The 12,873-nt window shown below is 45.6% G+C and overlaps 1 protein-coding gene across 1 annotated transcript; it reads right to left on the bottom strand.

The window, feature by feature from the left end:
* Nucleotides 1–3,857: 3,857 nt before the first annotated feature.
* On the bottom strand, nt 3,858–9,274 carry LOC136300544 (guanylin-like). The gene is made up of 3 exons (XM_066203016.1): nt 8,962–9,274; nt 5,636–5,825; nt 3,858–4,771 (listed from the first exon to the last, which is right to left on the bottom strand). The coding sequence occupies exons 1-3, from the start codon at nt 9,034–9,036 to the stop codon at nt 4,707–4,709; spliced, it is 330 nt and encodes a 109-aa protein (XP_066059113.1). The 5' UTR covers nt 9,037–9,274; the 3' UTR covers nt 3,858–4,706.
* Nucleotides 9,275–12,873: the final 3,599 nt, after the last annotated feature.

The following is a 12,873-nucleotide window of genomic DNA, read 5'->3' as shown; positions in this document are numbered from 1 at the left end:
ATGAAAGAACAGTTGTGGGTTATACCCACACTCTGAGGGCCAACCTGGCAGAAATGTGGCTATAATAATGAGCGAGAGGCTGAACGCAGGTGCCTTGAAAAATCAAAAGGGTTTTAATAATGATGTAAAAATAATACAAAATGCAAAATAACAAAGCTGAGCACAACACAGAGACAAACTCCTTGCTGCTACAGCACCTCAAAACGGCAGGATGGAAAAGCGAAAGGTGAAAAGCCTGGAGTTTCTTTGTTCTCTGTCTTTTGTACCTAATAGCTTAGGTGGGCTTTTTGGCCCATGGCCCAATGAGTGAAACAACAGTCTTTGAGTAACATTTCCAGTCCAATCTACACTTCTGAGCTGGCACCGAGCCAATTGCAAAGAGGAATCCACAGAACTTTCCAGCTAACTTCTTAACATGTCAAAAGATAAAAGTTTCCCTATTTGGAAACACCTGCTACAGGTGTAGGGATTGCATTACTATAAGCAGCCATGAAATACAGATTTTGATGCTGGACTATAAAAATGGAACAATCTTCCAAGTACTTGGGGTTTTGTACCTGGGACTCACAAATTCACAGCCTGGTCTCAGGACTCTGAATCTGTTTTCCCAGCCTGGTCTCTGTGCTTTAGAACAGACAGGGATACAAGGTAATTTCCATGCCCAGACTTTCCAACAAAGGTGGTTTATGACCACCTCTGTGGTTCGGAACAGCGTGGGGCTCTGAGAAAACAGGTTTGCACAGATTCACAGACATCAGCCGTAAACCCATGATTGTCCTTGAGCTACTGAGAGGTTGAGGGAGAAAAAAACAGACCACAAATACACTGCTGATCTCAGGGCACCTGACAATGCTGGGGGGGGGGGGGCTCACTGATGCTCCAGTTCAGGTTCCCCCCCTCACCCTGGCAAGAGACAGTCTAGTGAGATAACAGCTAAGCCAGCAGCTCCTTGCTCTGAGCTGTGATAGCTGAAGGCTTTGTCTTATCTCTGAAATAGAGGTAGGGAAAAGCCAGCAGACATTTCCTTGAAATTTATCATGGCTTTCCTTCCCTCACTCCCTGGTGTTCGTGCGCATTGAAGGTGATGGTGGTGGGCTCAGGGTTGGAGGAGGGGGAGCAGCTTCCCTGTGCAAGTAGCACTTTTTAAATTTTCCTAAATAAGTACAGAAAATAAATCCTAAACCCAGAGATTACTTCTTAAAGCAAATAAATCTTCTCCTTGAAAACAGCAATACCTAGTTGTTTAACACAGATACCCCTCCAGTCCATATCCCCATGTTGGACTCACTGATTCCTTCCAGCTTTGGATATTCTATGATTCTGTATTCCATGATTAACATTAGAAGTTCATCACATCAGCCTGGGACACCTGCACAGAATGAAACCTGCAGGGTGTGGCTGGTGGTGGCTCTGGTAGTGCTGGGTTAATGGTTGCACTCCATGATCCCAGAGGGCTTTTCCAGCCTTAACAATTCCCTGATTCTGTGATTCCCACAGGCTGTGCAGGTGGCTGAGCTGGTAACCAGCCTGATGAAATCCCTGCTCTGCTCTGAGCCACAGCTCCAGTTCCCAGAGAGGGCTGGCAAACACAGCCCTTAGTGTTTGGGTTCTGGAGAGGCTTCCTGAGCCTATTGCAAAATTAGATCTCCACTCCTTGCTCCTGGCTTCCTTTATTTGTCATCCTTTCTGCATTATCTTTATCCAACCCATGCCATTCTGTGTTTGTTTCTTTTCCTGTGTGCCCCCACCCCTTCTTCCCCAAGGACACAACCCCCTGCTGTCAAACCAACCCCCTAAAATCACAAATCTCAGCCAGCAGGGACAAAATGAAGGTTTCATGTTGGAGTCCAAGTCATCACTTTGGGCGCCTGGGATGGTCACAGACCTCGGCAGAAAGGTCTGGGACCTGAGCAAGAGGGTTTGGAATCTGTACAGGGGGGTCTGGAATCTGTACAGGGGGGTTGTAGACCCTGGCACAGAGCCCAGGAAGACACAGTCTTTGACTTTAGTCCATGGGAAAAACTTCCAGCATTGAGAGAGGAATTGCAAGTCACAAAGGTGTGACAGACAGTAGTGTAGTTTATCACCAGGTAGAAAAATTTGTAGTTTTGGGGTTCTTAGAATGGAGGTAAATGGGGACAAGATGGAGGATTTAGGGTGATGTCCTGGGTTCTTCTTCTCCCTTGGCCTCCATCTCCTGCTGTGACGGTGGCACAAAGTAGTTCAAAGAGATTGGGTCAAAGTAGAGATGACCTGTTTAGTATAGGTGATAGGTATTGGCACAGACTTGTAAATAAAAGACACATAGTTATCTGTATAAAAAGGCAATGATGTCACACCACGGGGGGTGTCCTCCTGTGTCTGAGCTGCTGAACAGACCTTGGCTGGGCACAGAGAGAATTCTAAGATAAGAAATAATAAACAACACGAGAAACCTTGAAAAACAAGACCTTGAAGACTCCATTTCATTCTTACGTCTGGCTCAGGCTATCAGAGGGCAAAAGACTCAACCACCTGAATCCCAGGTGAGAAAAAAACTGAGAATTTTGTGCCCTCTTTTATCCCCCTTTTTTCCCTCTGCAGTTCTCGACACACCAGGCTAAACAAGCCTGGGGTGTCACTGGGGATGGCCCTGGATCCAAAGGGGCAGAAGATTTGTGGAAAGGTCTCCAGACCAGCCCTCCTGCCCCACCTGAGCACTGGCAGTGTTTCAGCAGGATCTTGGTTCTAATCCTGTTTCCAACAAGTCTCTCTTGCAAAATCTATAACCTCCTTCTCTACAGGAGCTGGTCCAAGCTGCTGTGTTGGGACCTGAGGATTTGTCACATTAGTTTTAAAGGAAAATAATAAGTCCCTTCTCTATTCGGAGAAATAACTTCGGGTTTAAAAGAAGGCCCTGCAATGTTTAAGTCAAGAAATCCCATTTCCCAAAGGTGCCAACTTCAAGGCAGCAGGAGGAGCCTTCATGAGGGTCTCTCTTTGGAATTGGCTGTGGATGTGTTTTGTCCTGGGGCAGTCATAATACTGGATGTAAGGAATCGTCTTCTACACCCTCACACTTTTCCTGTCAAATGAAGTAGGAATTTATGCACCTCATGATAATTTTCTAACATCAATTCTGGATTTACGCTCCAAATTCCAGGGCTGAGGATACAGATTTGGAGCACTGAGAGTCTTGGTAGAACTTGGTTGCTGAGTTGAGGGCTCAACATATTATCTCCATTTCATATATAAAAATGGAGATAGTAGTTCAACAGTTACAAATAGGAGGGAAAAATTTAAAATCTCTGATATGGACTTGCATTACCATGACAGACCTGAGGGTACTCAGCCTGGAGAAAAGGAGGCTCAGGGGATACCTTCTGCCTCTCTACAACTCCCTGACAGGAGGGGGCAGCCAGGAGAGTCAGACTCTGCTCTCAGGGAACAGGGACAGGTTGAGAGGGAAGGGCCTCAAGTTGGGCCAGGGGAGAGTTAAGTTCAATATCAGGAGAAATTTCTTCATGGAAAGGGTGGTCAGGAATAGGAAGGAGCTGCCCAGGGCAGTGGTGGAGTCTCCATCCCTGGAGGTGTCCAAGGAAGGGCTGGGCATGACACTCAGTGTTCTGGGTTGGGTGACAAGATGGGGATTGGGCAGAGGTTGTACTCAATGATCCTGGAGGGCTTTTCCAACCCAAATAGTTCTGTGATTCTGTGACTGCAAATTGGTTTAAGTTCAAGACATTGTTAAAAGATATCTTTTATACAGGGAAGCCGCGGACATGAAATGCCTTATTTGGAAAAAAAGAAAGGAGGCAAGAAGAGTATCCTAAAACAAAATCCACCTCAAAAGCCAGTAATAACAAACAAAACAAAAATCAGAATTATTATTAGTTTTTATTGCCTATACAGCACATAAACATGGGCAGATCTTTTCTTCACAGTCTTGCCACCAATAAATAAAACAACAGGCAATGCTTTCATTTCAGTGTGATTCTAGCACTGCACTTTGGAATTCCTTCATCCCAAAGAAAGTTTAAAGAACCTTGATATCCACCAGGGAAGAAGTGTTCCTGTGCTCCTCTACACCCATTCCCTAAATCAACAACAATCAGTACAAGGAACAGTCTGATTTCTGGCTGTCAGAGCGTTCCTAAACACCAAGAATTCATCTCAAGTTATTTGTTGCAGTTCTGCTACACACTCAAAGGTGTCACCTGCAGTCGGGTGGAAGGGAAAGGGATCCAACACACTGGGAAGGAGGGACTAGGAAAGGGAATAACCCGGTGATGTTGTGTGTAGGGGAGGCTAAATTACAGGCAGATATTAATGATTAGTTACAACTTATTGGACATTAAATCTTAGATATTAAATATTAGCCGTTAAAAAGGCTGCAGGGGATGCTGAGTTTTGCCCAGCTTGTTCAAATCCAGGCAAAATACTGGGAAATGAAACACGGGGCATTTCCATTCCAGTGTCACACGACTTCTGCAGCATCTCCACCTCTCCGAGGAGTCACAGCCTCCTTGATGGCAGAACTGCTCTGGTAGTGGCACCTGATCCAGGGGCTGCAAGAGTACAGGGATGTCCCCACGAGCTGACAGTTCCAGTTTGGCTGGAGTGGGAGATGAAGCCCAGGAATATTGATTGGTGAAAGTACATGATCTTATCACAGGAATGCAAAAACTTCCCAGCTGGACATGTCTTCTGTGGGTTTTTCCACCTTCTCAGAAGCAGCCAGCACAGGCAGCATTGGCACAGATCTCACACAGGTCATCCTCGGCAGCCAGACCTGTCCAGAAGAAAGGAGGGATTCAGTCAGATACCAGGATGGCAGAGCCACCTTTCAAAGCATTTGGAGACTCCTTTGCTTTCCTATTTTATCATTTGAAAGATCCTTGTAGGTATACTGCTGTAAGTAAAATTAGCTTGTGCTAAAATCAAACATGAAGGAATGAAATCAAATGTGTATTCCTTGGGAAGCAATGGGAATATGTGGAAGCAAGAGGACAACAGGACATGGCAGCATTTTGTCCTAAAGTGTCCCTTGTACTGGACAGTAGATAAGTGCAATATAATAACTTAAAAAAGCAAACACTGCAGCAGCAGCCCATGGCAGAGGGACTTTGGACAAGGAGGAATGGTTTAAGCTAGAGAAGGGCAGATCTAGATCAGATATTGGGAGGAAATCCCTCTCTGTAAAGGTGGTGAGGCCCTGGCACAGGTTGCCCAGAGAAGCTGTGGCTGCCCCTGGATCCCTGGAAGTGTCCAAGGCCAGGTTGGATGGGGCTTGGAGCAGCCTGGGATGGTGCAAGGTGTCCCTGCTCATGGCAGGGGGTGGAATGGGCTGAGTTTTAAGGTCCCCCCCAACCAAACCATTCAGTGATTCCATTATTCTACTTGGATGAACTTTTCCATGGTCACAGCAGCGGAATGTGCCCAGGGAACAGCTCAGCTCAGCACTGCAGGAATTTTCCTTAGGGGTTCATGGAGCCCAACCTTTGCAGGAGAAAGGGCAGTACAAAGGCAGCACAAACCCTCCCAACTGCCCTAGAAATGACACAGAAGTAATTCCGTGGCTTTGCCTCCTGCTTTTGGAATGTTTAAGGTTGAAAAGTGTGGTAAAAATTAAAACTACGAAATATGAACGACATACTCAGCCTCCTAAAAATCAGGGGTGCATCTTCCCTCTTGCACACAGGCCGGAATTCCTCAGGGAGGTGTTTTTCTTGGCATGGGGAATAGCTGGCCATGGGAACCATCATGCGAGGACTGATGTGTCTGTCCCCATCCATGAGCTCCTTCAGCTTCTTCACGGACTCCAGAGGGAATTTCAAGTCTCCATCCTGTACAGAACCAGTAAAAAGAGGTGTCAGGAAATCAGGCTTTTGGCAAATCCATTCCATTTCAACCAAGAGCTCTCCCAAAAAAATATGACAGAGGGAAAAGATGGTGTTGAAAGAAAGCCCAGATAAAACCTGTGCTGAATGAAGGCAGTGGACAGAGGGGGATTTCAGGCCTGGCTCACCCCCTTGAGACAGACCCATAAAATCTGGGATAGGAAGATCCAGGCTGGGAATCTTTAGCCTAGAAAAGAAATGACTGGGCAATATCACAGAATCTGGAATGGGCTGGGTTGGAAGGGACCATAAAACTCTTCTCCACCCCCTGCCACGGGCAGGGACACCTTCCACTAGACCAGGTTGCTCCAAGCTCCATCCAGCACCTCCAGGGATATGTGGTAGAGATCTACAAAATCATGACTTGAATAGGAGTAAATGGAAATTTTTTTGATTCATCCTTTCTCCTAAGACATCAGTGGAAGTGTCAAGTGTTGGCTGTGACCTGGCCGGGTGTGACCATACAAAACCAGTTCTTCTTTCACACCACACATTGTTGAGGTCTTAAACCCTTCACCCCAAGACATTGTGGAAAGTTTCCATTAATTTAGAATCACAGAATCTCTTGAGCTGGAAGGGACCCACAGGGATCTTTGACTCCAGCTCCTGGCCATGCACAGATGCACAACAATCCCACCCTGTGCCAATTAAAGACTTGCCCCCACAATTCATGAAAAACACAGAAACATAAATATGACACTTCTGACTCAAAGCTCACACCAGAAACTTAAGAAGGCTGGGACAGGACTCTAAGAAATATTATTCTGTGTTTTAGTTGCTTCTCCTGGTGCATTGACACTCCCTCAGTTTCAAGAGATTTCACCTTTTTGAGGTCATAAATTTGAGTTGCAGGTGTTGCAGCTGTTTAACCAAATGCACAAGGTCTGTACACATCTGCAGATAATCAGATTTTGGCCTAGAAGACAAATAAGCATTTTCAAACTGATTTTTATCTGCTGTTTTAATATGGTTTCATGGCCAACGTAGTCAGTAAGGTGATGTAGGAGGTTCCAACCCAAAGGCAGGGTTTGGAACAAGATGAAGTTTAATGTTCGTTCCAACCCAAACCATCCTGGGATTCTGGGATCAAGTAACCACTCCTCATCCAAAGAAACAAAATTCAGTGACTCTAATACAGCACAAAACCAAACATTACCATTTCTTTCACATCCCCATGAGTCCAGTGGGGAATGGTGTGAGATAAGTGGGGAGGAGATTTGCTTCTGACTGGGAGTTTGGAGGGTTTTTTACAGAATCATGTTATTTTGGTGTTAAAGGTTTAAAAAACCAAATTAGATAGACTTTGGATATGTATTTGCTTAACAAAGTCAAATTCTTTTCTTTTGCAATCAGTTTATGATCTTACTCAGGTTAATTCTTCAGTGAAACGCAATGATCTTAAAGATCTTTTCTGACCTTAATGATCTACAAAGGTTAACCCAGCACTGGCACCAGCTGCCCGTGGGAGTGGTGAAGTCACCAGCCCTGGAAGTGTTCCAAAAACATGTGGATGTGGCACCTGGGGACATGGTGGATCTCTCTGTTCCTCCAACTGGAGGAACAGCTGGATTTAATGATCTTAAAGGACTTTTCCAACCTAAAAAACTTTCTGATTCTGTGATCAGCCCTGGGTGCCTATGAAAAATTCACTTTTCCTATAAAGACAGCTCTAGATTCAGGTGTTGGTCACACATCTGAGAAGAAATACTCATAGAACTAAAAAAAGACAGGATTTCCAGAGGCACAGTTTCAGAGAAACCAGGAACTGGGAGTAAACTCTGAAATCTACAGTTCCTGGGGACAAAAAAGAACCAAGGAACAGCGAAATAAGGACAAACCCCTTCCACCTCAAGTAAGAAAGATGTATCAGAGAGAGCTAAATTTGACATACTATGGGACAAGGAAGGGAAGTCTTGGGAACAGTTTCAGGGAAGAAGAGTGGAAGCTAACTTTGTGCAGTGAAGAATCAAAGAATCAGTCAGACCTCCAAGACCTCAAGTGAAAGAAGTGCAATGCACTCAGAGTTCACAGCAAGTACAGTGGGGAAAACACAGATTTAATGATTAATGAGAGAAGAATTCCAGCTCAAACTCCAGAGATGCACTTCCTACTCTGTTATGCAATCTAGAAGCAGCCATTCTCATTTATCAATTTTTTTTTTAATGGCTACAAGTGGAAAACTAGGATGTTTTTCACTGTGTAGGGAGCTGCTGGCTGCTCTGGAGGCTCTATATGTTGAAGAATGGTTTGAGAGAAAGGAATAGCTTAAACCTGCTACCTCTGGATATCTTTGTCATCCAAAAGACAGAAAAGAGTATAGTCCAGGACACAAAGACACCTTAACACTGGAAACCTGCTGCGCACACATAGAGTCAATAATTGTGTAACAAGTATTAGTTTTTCTGGCCCCCAGAGGAAGTTTGCATTGCAGTCAGACTGAAATCTCCCACACTGTCTCTCAGGATATGTGCAGAGGGCTCCAAAGCTTTGCCAAAAACAGACCAGGGCCCTGAAGTACTTTCTTAACCTCTTCCATGTTGCATGGAATATCAACAATAGGTGCTTTGTACTTGTAAAATTTCACAGAGGCTCCTCTAATCACTTCTCTGCCTATTAATATTTAATTGGATACAACTAAGCTCTTCTTTGACCTTTTTTTAAAGACTTTATCCCATAAACTCACAGATCATTTCCCCAAAGAATTTCCTGCCTAGAACCAGGTAATGCAAGACAATTTCTCCTTTGTCACACCTTGTTTGCATCATTCTCTAAAGTCAGCACCATCACCAGCAGTGGCTTTAGGTCTAGGAGAATCAGGCATGAAACACCTCAGTCCCTAAGGGATTTCAGAGCAGAGATATGGCTGGAGAAGGTCAATTAACAGCAGCAGCATTTAGTGATACCTGAAGTGTTTTACAGAACACCCAGGGCACAGAGAGATGCAGATGGAAATCAAGGTAGGGCAAAACAAAAATTCAGGTCTATTAATTTAGTTAAAGATTCCTGTTGCAGCCAGGAGTTTAAAAAATATCAGCACTTTGTTGAATTTGTAATACCAACAAACAAAAGATAAAAAACTCACCTGAACATAGACTGCCTGGGAGACGTGCACCAGGACAAGGACTGCCAGGACTGTCCAGGAAAGAAAGATTTTCATAGTGCCTGCAAAGCCAAGCCTCTCCTGACCTGGACAGGTTTTATTTCCTCTGCCTTTGGCCTTTCTCTGCCTTTTTTTGTCTCTCTCAGATTTTCTCTCTTCTCCTGGGCTCTCAGACTGCCCTGCAGTCAGAGATTTATAAAGACTTCACACAGCATTAGGTTGGTAATCCATTAATCCAAACCTTTAATTGACATATCATAAACCCTGAGGGGACTCTCAGTTATCTGCTCAGTAGCACAGATGGTCAGTCACACCCAGGCAGATCCTGGGATTTATGAGTTGCTCCCACTTTGAGACACTGGCCGTGACACAGGCGGGCAAAACATTCCAAACTGCAGTAAATAAATGGTGGAAATTGAGTTCAGGCAACACCTGAAAGTCCCCATAATTCTGGCCACTTTCTGCAGAGCTGGGGCATAAAAAAAAAGAAGTTTGGAAGAAGATAGAAAAAAACAAATCCAGTCAGTTGCCTATTCTGGGAGTTCCAGGAACTAAGACTGTAATCACAGAATCACAGAATTGTTAAAGTTGGAGAAGTTCTCTAAGATCATTGAGTCCAGCCATCAACCCAGGACCTGGTGGTAGGCTGTTCACCATTAACCTTGTCCTCAAATGCCACATTCGCACATTTTTTTAACATTTCCAGGAATGGTGACTTCACCACTGGCCTGGGCAGCCCCTTTCAGTGCCTGACCACCCTTTCCACAAAGAGATTTTCCCAACATCCAACCTAAAGCTCCCCTGGCACAAATTGAGGGCATTTCCCCTGATCCTGTCCCTTGTGACCGACCCCACTCCTGTCAGGGTTTTGGAGAGAGCTAAGGACCAAGGCAGAGAACCCCAGCCTCTGCCTGCACATGCCCAGGTATAAAATGTCATCTCTGCTCTTTGCATCCCCTAATTAAAACACGTGTTAAAAGGCCTAGGGGGTGTAATTAAGGGCACAGGCTGCCAGGAATCTAATCCATTTCTCCATTACTTCTAGGCTTATATATAGAAACACAGGAAAGCCACACAGATGAAGAAGGACCAACATGCCTCAGGTCAGTTCTTACATCAAGCTCATGTCCTCAAATATATAAACGATTTCTGGAATTTTGTGGGTTTATATTAACACAGACACAAGGAGAACAATGTTCCTGATCCCAGCAGAACAGGAAGGGCAATAGTCACCCACTGAGCATCTTCTTCAAATCTCAGCAATGTTTTATACCCCAAATGCTCCAGTTCTTGCTGTAACGGTGAAAATCATGTTTCTGCTTGGAGTAAAATTCCAGAATCCAAAGCAACCAAGTTCCCAGTCAGGGTCTTGGAGGGAGGGAATGGGACTTTTCTGATTTAGTATAAGACAAAAATTACTGTAGAGTTGAAATTGAACTGACAATGCAGAGTGTGAGCTGACAGACTTTGCTTCTCTCCTCTCCACCAGCCTCATCCACAAAATTTGAACCCCTGCAAGAATCTTTATTTCAACAAAACAAGCATGTTTCGCCTCCTGTCATGATTTCTCTGCTTTCTGCTGCCCTGGCAGGCAGCCAACACATTTGCAACTCCATAACAGCTCAAACCTCTGCCCTTAATTACTTTAATGTGGGTGAAGGGTGGAACAGCAAAGGGCAGAGCAAAAATCTCCTTTGAGAACATTTCCCTTGGGAATTTTTACAACCATTTTCTTCTCCAAAACCTGGTTTATCCTCAACCCTTTAAGCCCTGACTACAGCTTGGTGGAAACAAAACATCGGATTAAAGAGGCATTGAGGGAACCAGAGAACTGTTAAGATTGAAAATAAACAACAAGATTGTCAAGTCCAACCTTGGAGAGAACCCCCAAAGAGATGGACAGACAGTTTTGGAGAGTGGTCACAAGAGCACTGAACCAACAGATCCAGACAGATTTGTAGTCAATGGTTCTATGTCCAGTGAGGCGTGGTGTACCTCAGGGCCCTGCCTTGGACCAGTGCTCTTAAACACCTTGTCAAGGACACAGTGAGGTGGAGCACACCCTTAGCCTGTTGGCAGGTGACAGGAAGCTGAGCAGTACTGGTGACGCATCCAAAGGATGGAGCCATCCTGGAGGACCTGGCCAAGCTTGAGAAGTGGGTCCATGGGAATTTCATGGGGTCCTGCACATGAGTTGGGAAAACCCCGAGTCTCAATCCAGGCTGGGAATGGATGGCTTTATAGCAAGACTTAGGGTAGAAGAAGGACAAGAGAGGGACAAGTTCACTTCTGGACTGATACTGAAGTTGCCACAACCCATGTACAGGACCTTGTGTTCAGCCACCTTGATCCTTCTGAGGTTCCCATGAGCCTACTTCTGGAACTTGTCCAGGTCCCCCTGAATTGCATCCTGTCTCCTAGGTGTGTCACCTGCACTACTCAGCTCTGGGTCATGAGCCAATGTGTTGAGGGTGCCCTCGACCCCACTGTCTGTGTCGTTGATGGAGACATTAAAAAGCACTGGTCCCATTATGGACCCCAAGGGACACCCCTTTGTCTCTGAGCTCCATCTGAGCCCTTCACTACTACCTGTATGTGGCCATCCAACCAACTTCTAATCCCCTGAGCAATCCATCTATGAAATTTGAGTTTTTCCAACTCAGAGAGAAGGGTGTAGTGGCTTTGCTGTACCCCTTTTGCCCTCAGTTTCATGGTGCAGGTCCATGTGAGGCCACTACCCCACACCATATCCACATCCCAGTTCCATTTCTCTCTGGGGTCGTGGAGCTCCAGCTGCTTTACCAAGCTCAGGGGGGGACCAGGAACAGTTCAGTTGGAGGTATAGGGCGGAGGGCAGAGACCTGCTCACCAGCTTTGCTCCTGGAGGTTCTGTGGTCTCTGAGACACCCCTTCCCTGCAGACCCAGCTCCCCCAGCCCAAGACTTGGGAGAGGCCAGGGACAACACCAGAGGAACCCAGCCGTGTCCCCATCTGCCCCACCCTGCCTGTGTCTGTCTTGGGGCTGGAGGGTGGGTCTGGTCGTCCACATTCCAGGCTCATTCCCTGCTGTGCAGAGCCAGTTCTCACCCCAAGGTGAGAGATCTCTATATCATCATTTCAGTTTGTGCACAGCAAGACCTGGGTGGTTCCCACAGACATTCGCTCCCCATTCAGTGAAGCTTTACATTTTTTATACATTTTAGCAAATGAAGGCCTTGATATTCATTGGCTGCATGTTACAGACTTCTCTTACTAATATTCTATCTTCTATTGGTTAAATTATTATCTCCCTACTCACACCAATTAGTCCACAGGCTCAGTCTTGTCCATATTTGGAGTCGGTGGGATTCTGGAGTCAGTGGCCATGAGTCAGTTGTCATGATCCCCTCCTGCCAAAATCACTTTTCATAGAGTGAACACCTTGGACTGATCAGCTGGCCCTGTTTGTCCCTGCTTAGGCCCAGCCTCAACAGCACTGAAGGCCATGCAGCCCTCAGAGAGACCTGAACAGGCTGGGGAGAAAGCCAAGGAAGAACCTTCTAAAGTTCAACAAGGGAAATGCAGGTACTGCATCTGTGGAAGAACAACAACCCCAGGCACCAGCGCAGGTCGAGGGAGCAGCTCTGCAGAGAAGGACCTGGCGGTCCAGGAGACAATGAGCTGTTCCTGACCCAGCAGAGTGTCCTGGGAGCCAAGGAGACTAACGGGATCCAGGGGGCATCAGGGAGCGCATTGCCAGTGATATGGGGGATGTTAATGGATATGAGAATACAAGATTTTAGAAGAAGTTTTTGGTGATTTTGTAGAAGTAGAGAAACAGATTGTACTGAGAACACATAGAAGATTAGCTGTTAAGCTTGGTTGATAGGCAGTTACTAGGTAGAAGTTATAAAG

Source organism: Chamaea fasciata, unplaced genomic scaffold, assembly GCF_029207755.1.
Source record: "Chamaea fasciata isolate MVZ Bird 193981 ecotype frontalis unplaced genomic scaffold, bChaFas1.0.hap1 SCAF_23, whole genome shotgun sequence".
Taxonomy (NCBI): Eukaryota; Metazoa; Chordata; class Aves; order Passeriformes; family Sylviidae; genus Chamaea; species Chamaea fasciata.
The sequence above is the reverse complement of the archived record's forward strand: the minus strand, read 5'-3'. Positions and strand labels throughout refer to the sequence as shown.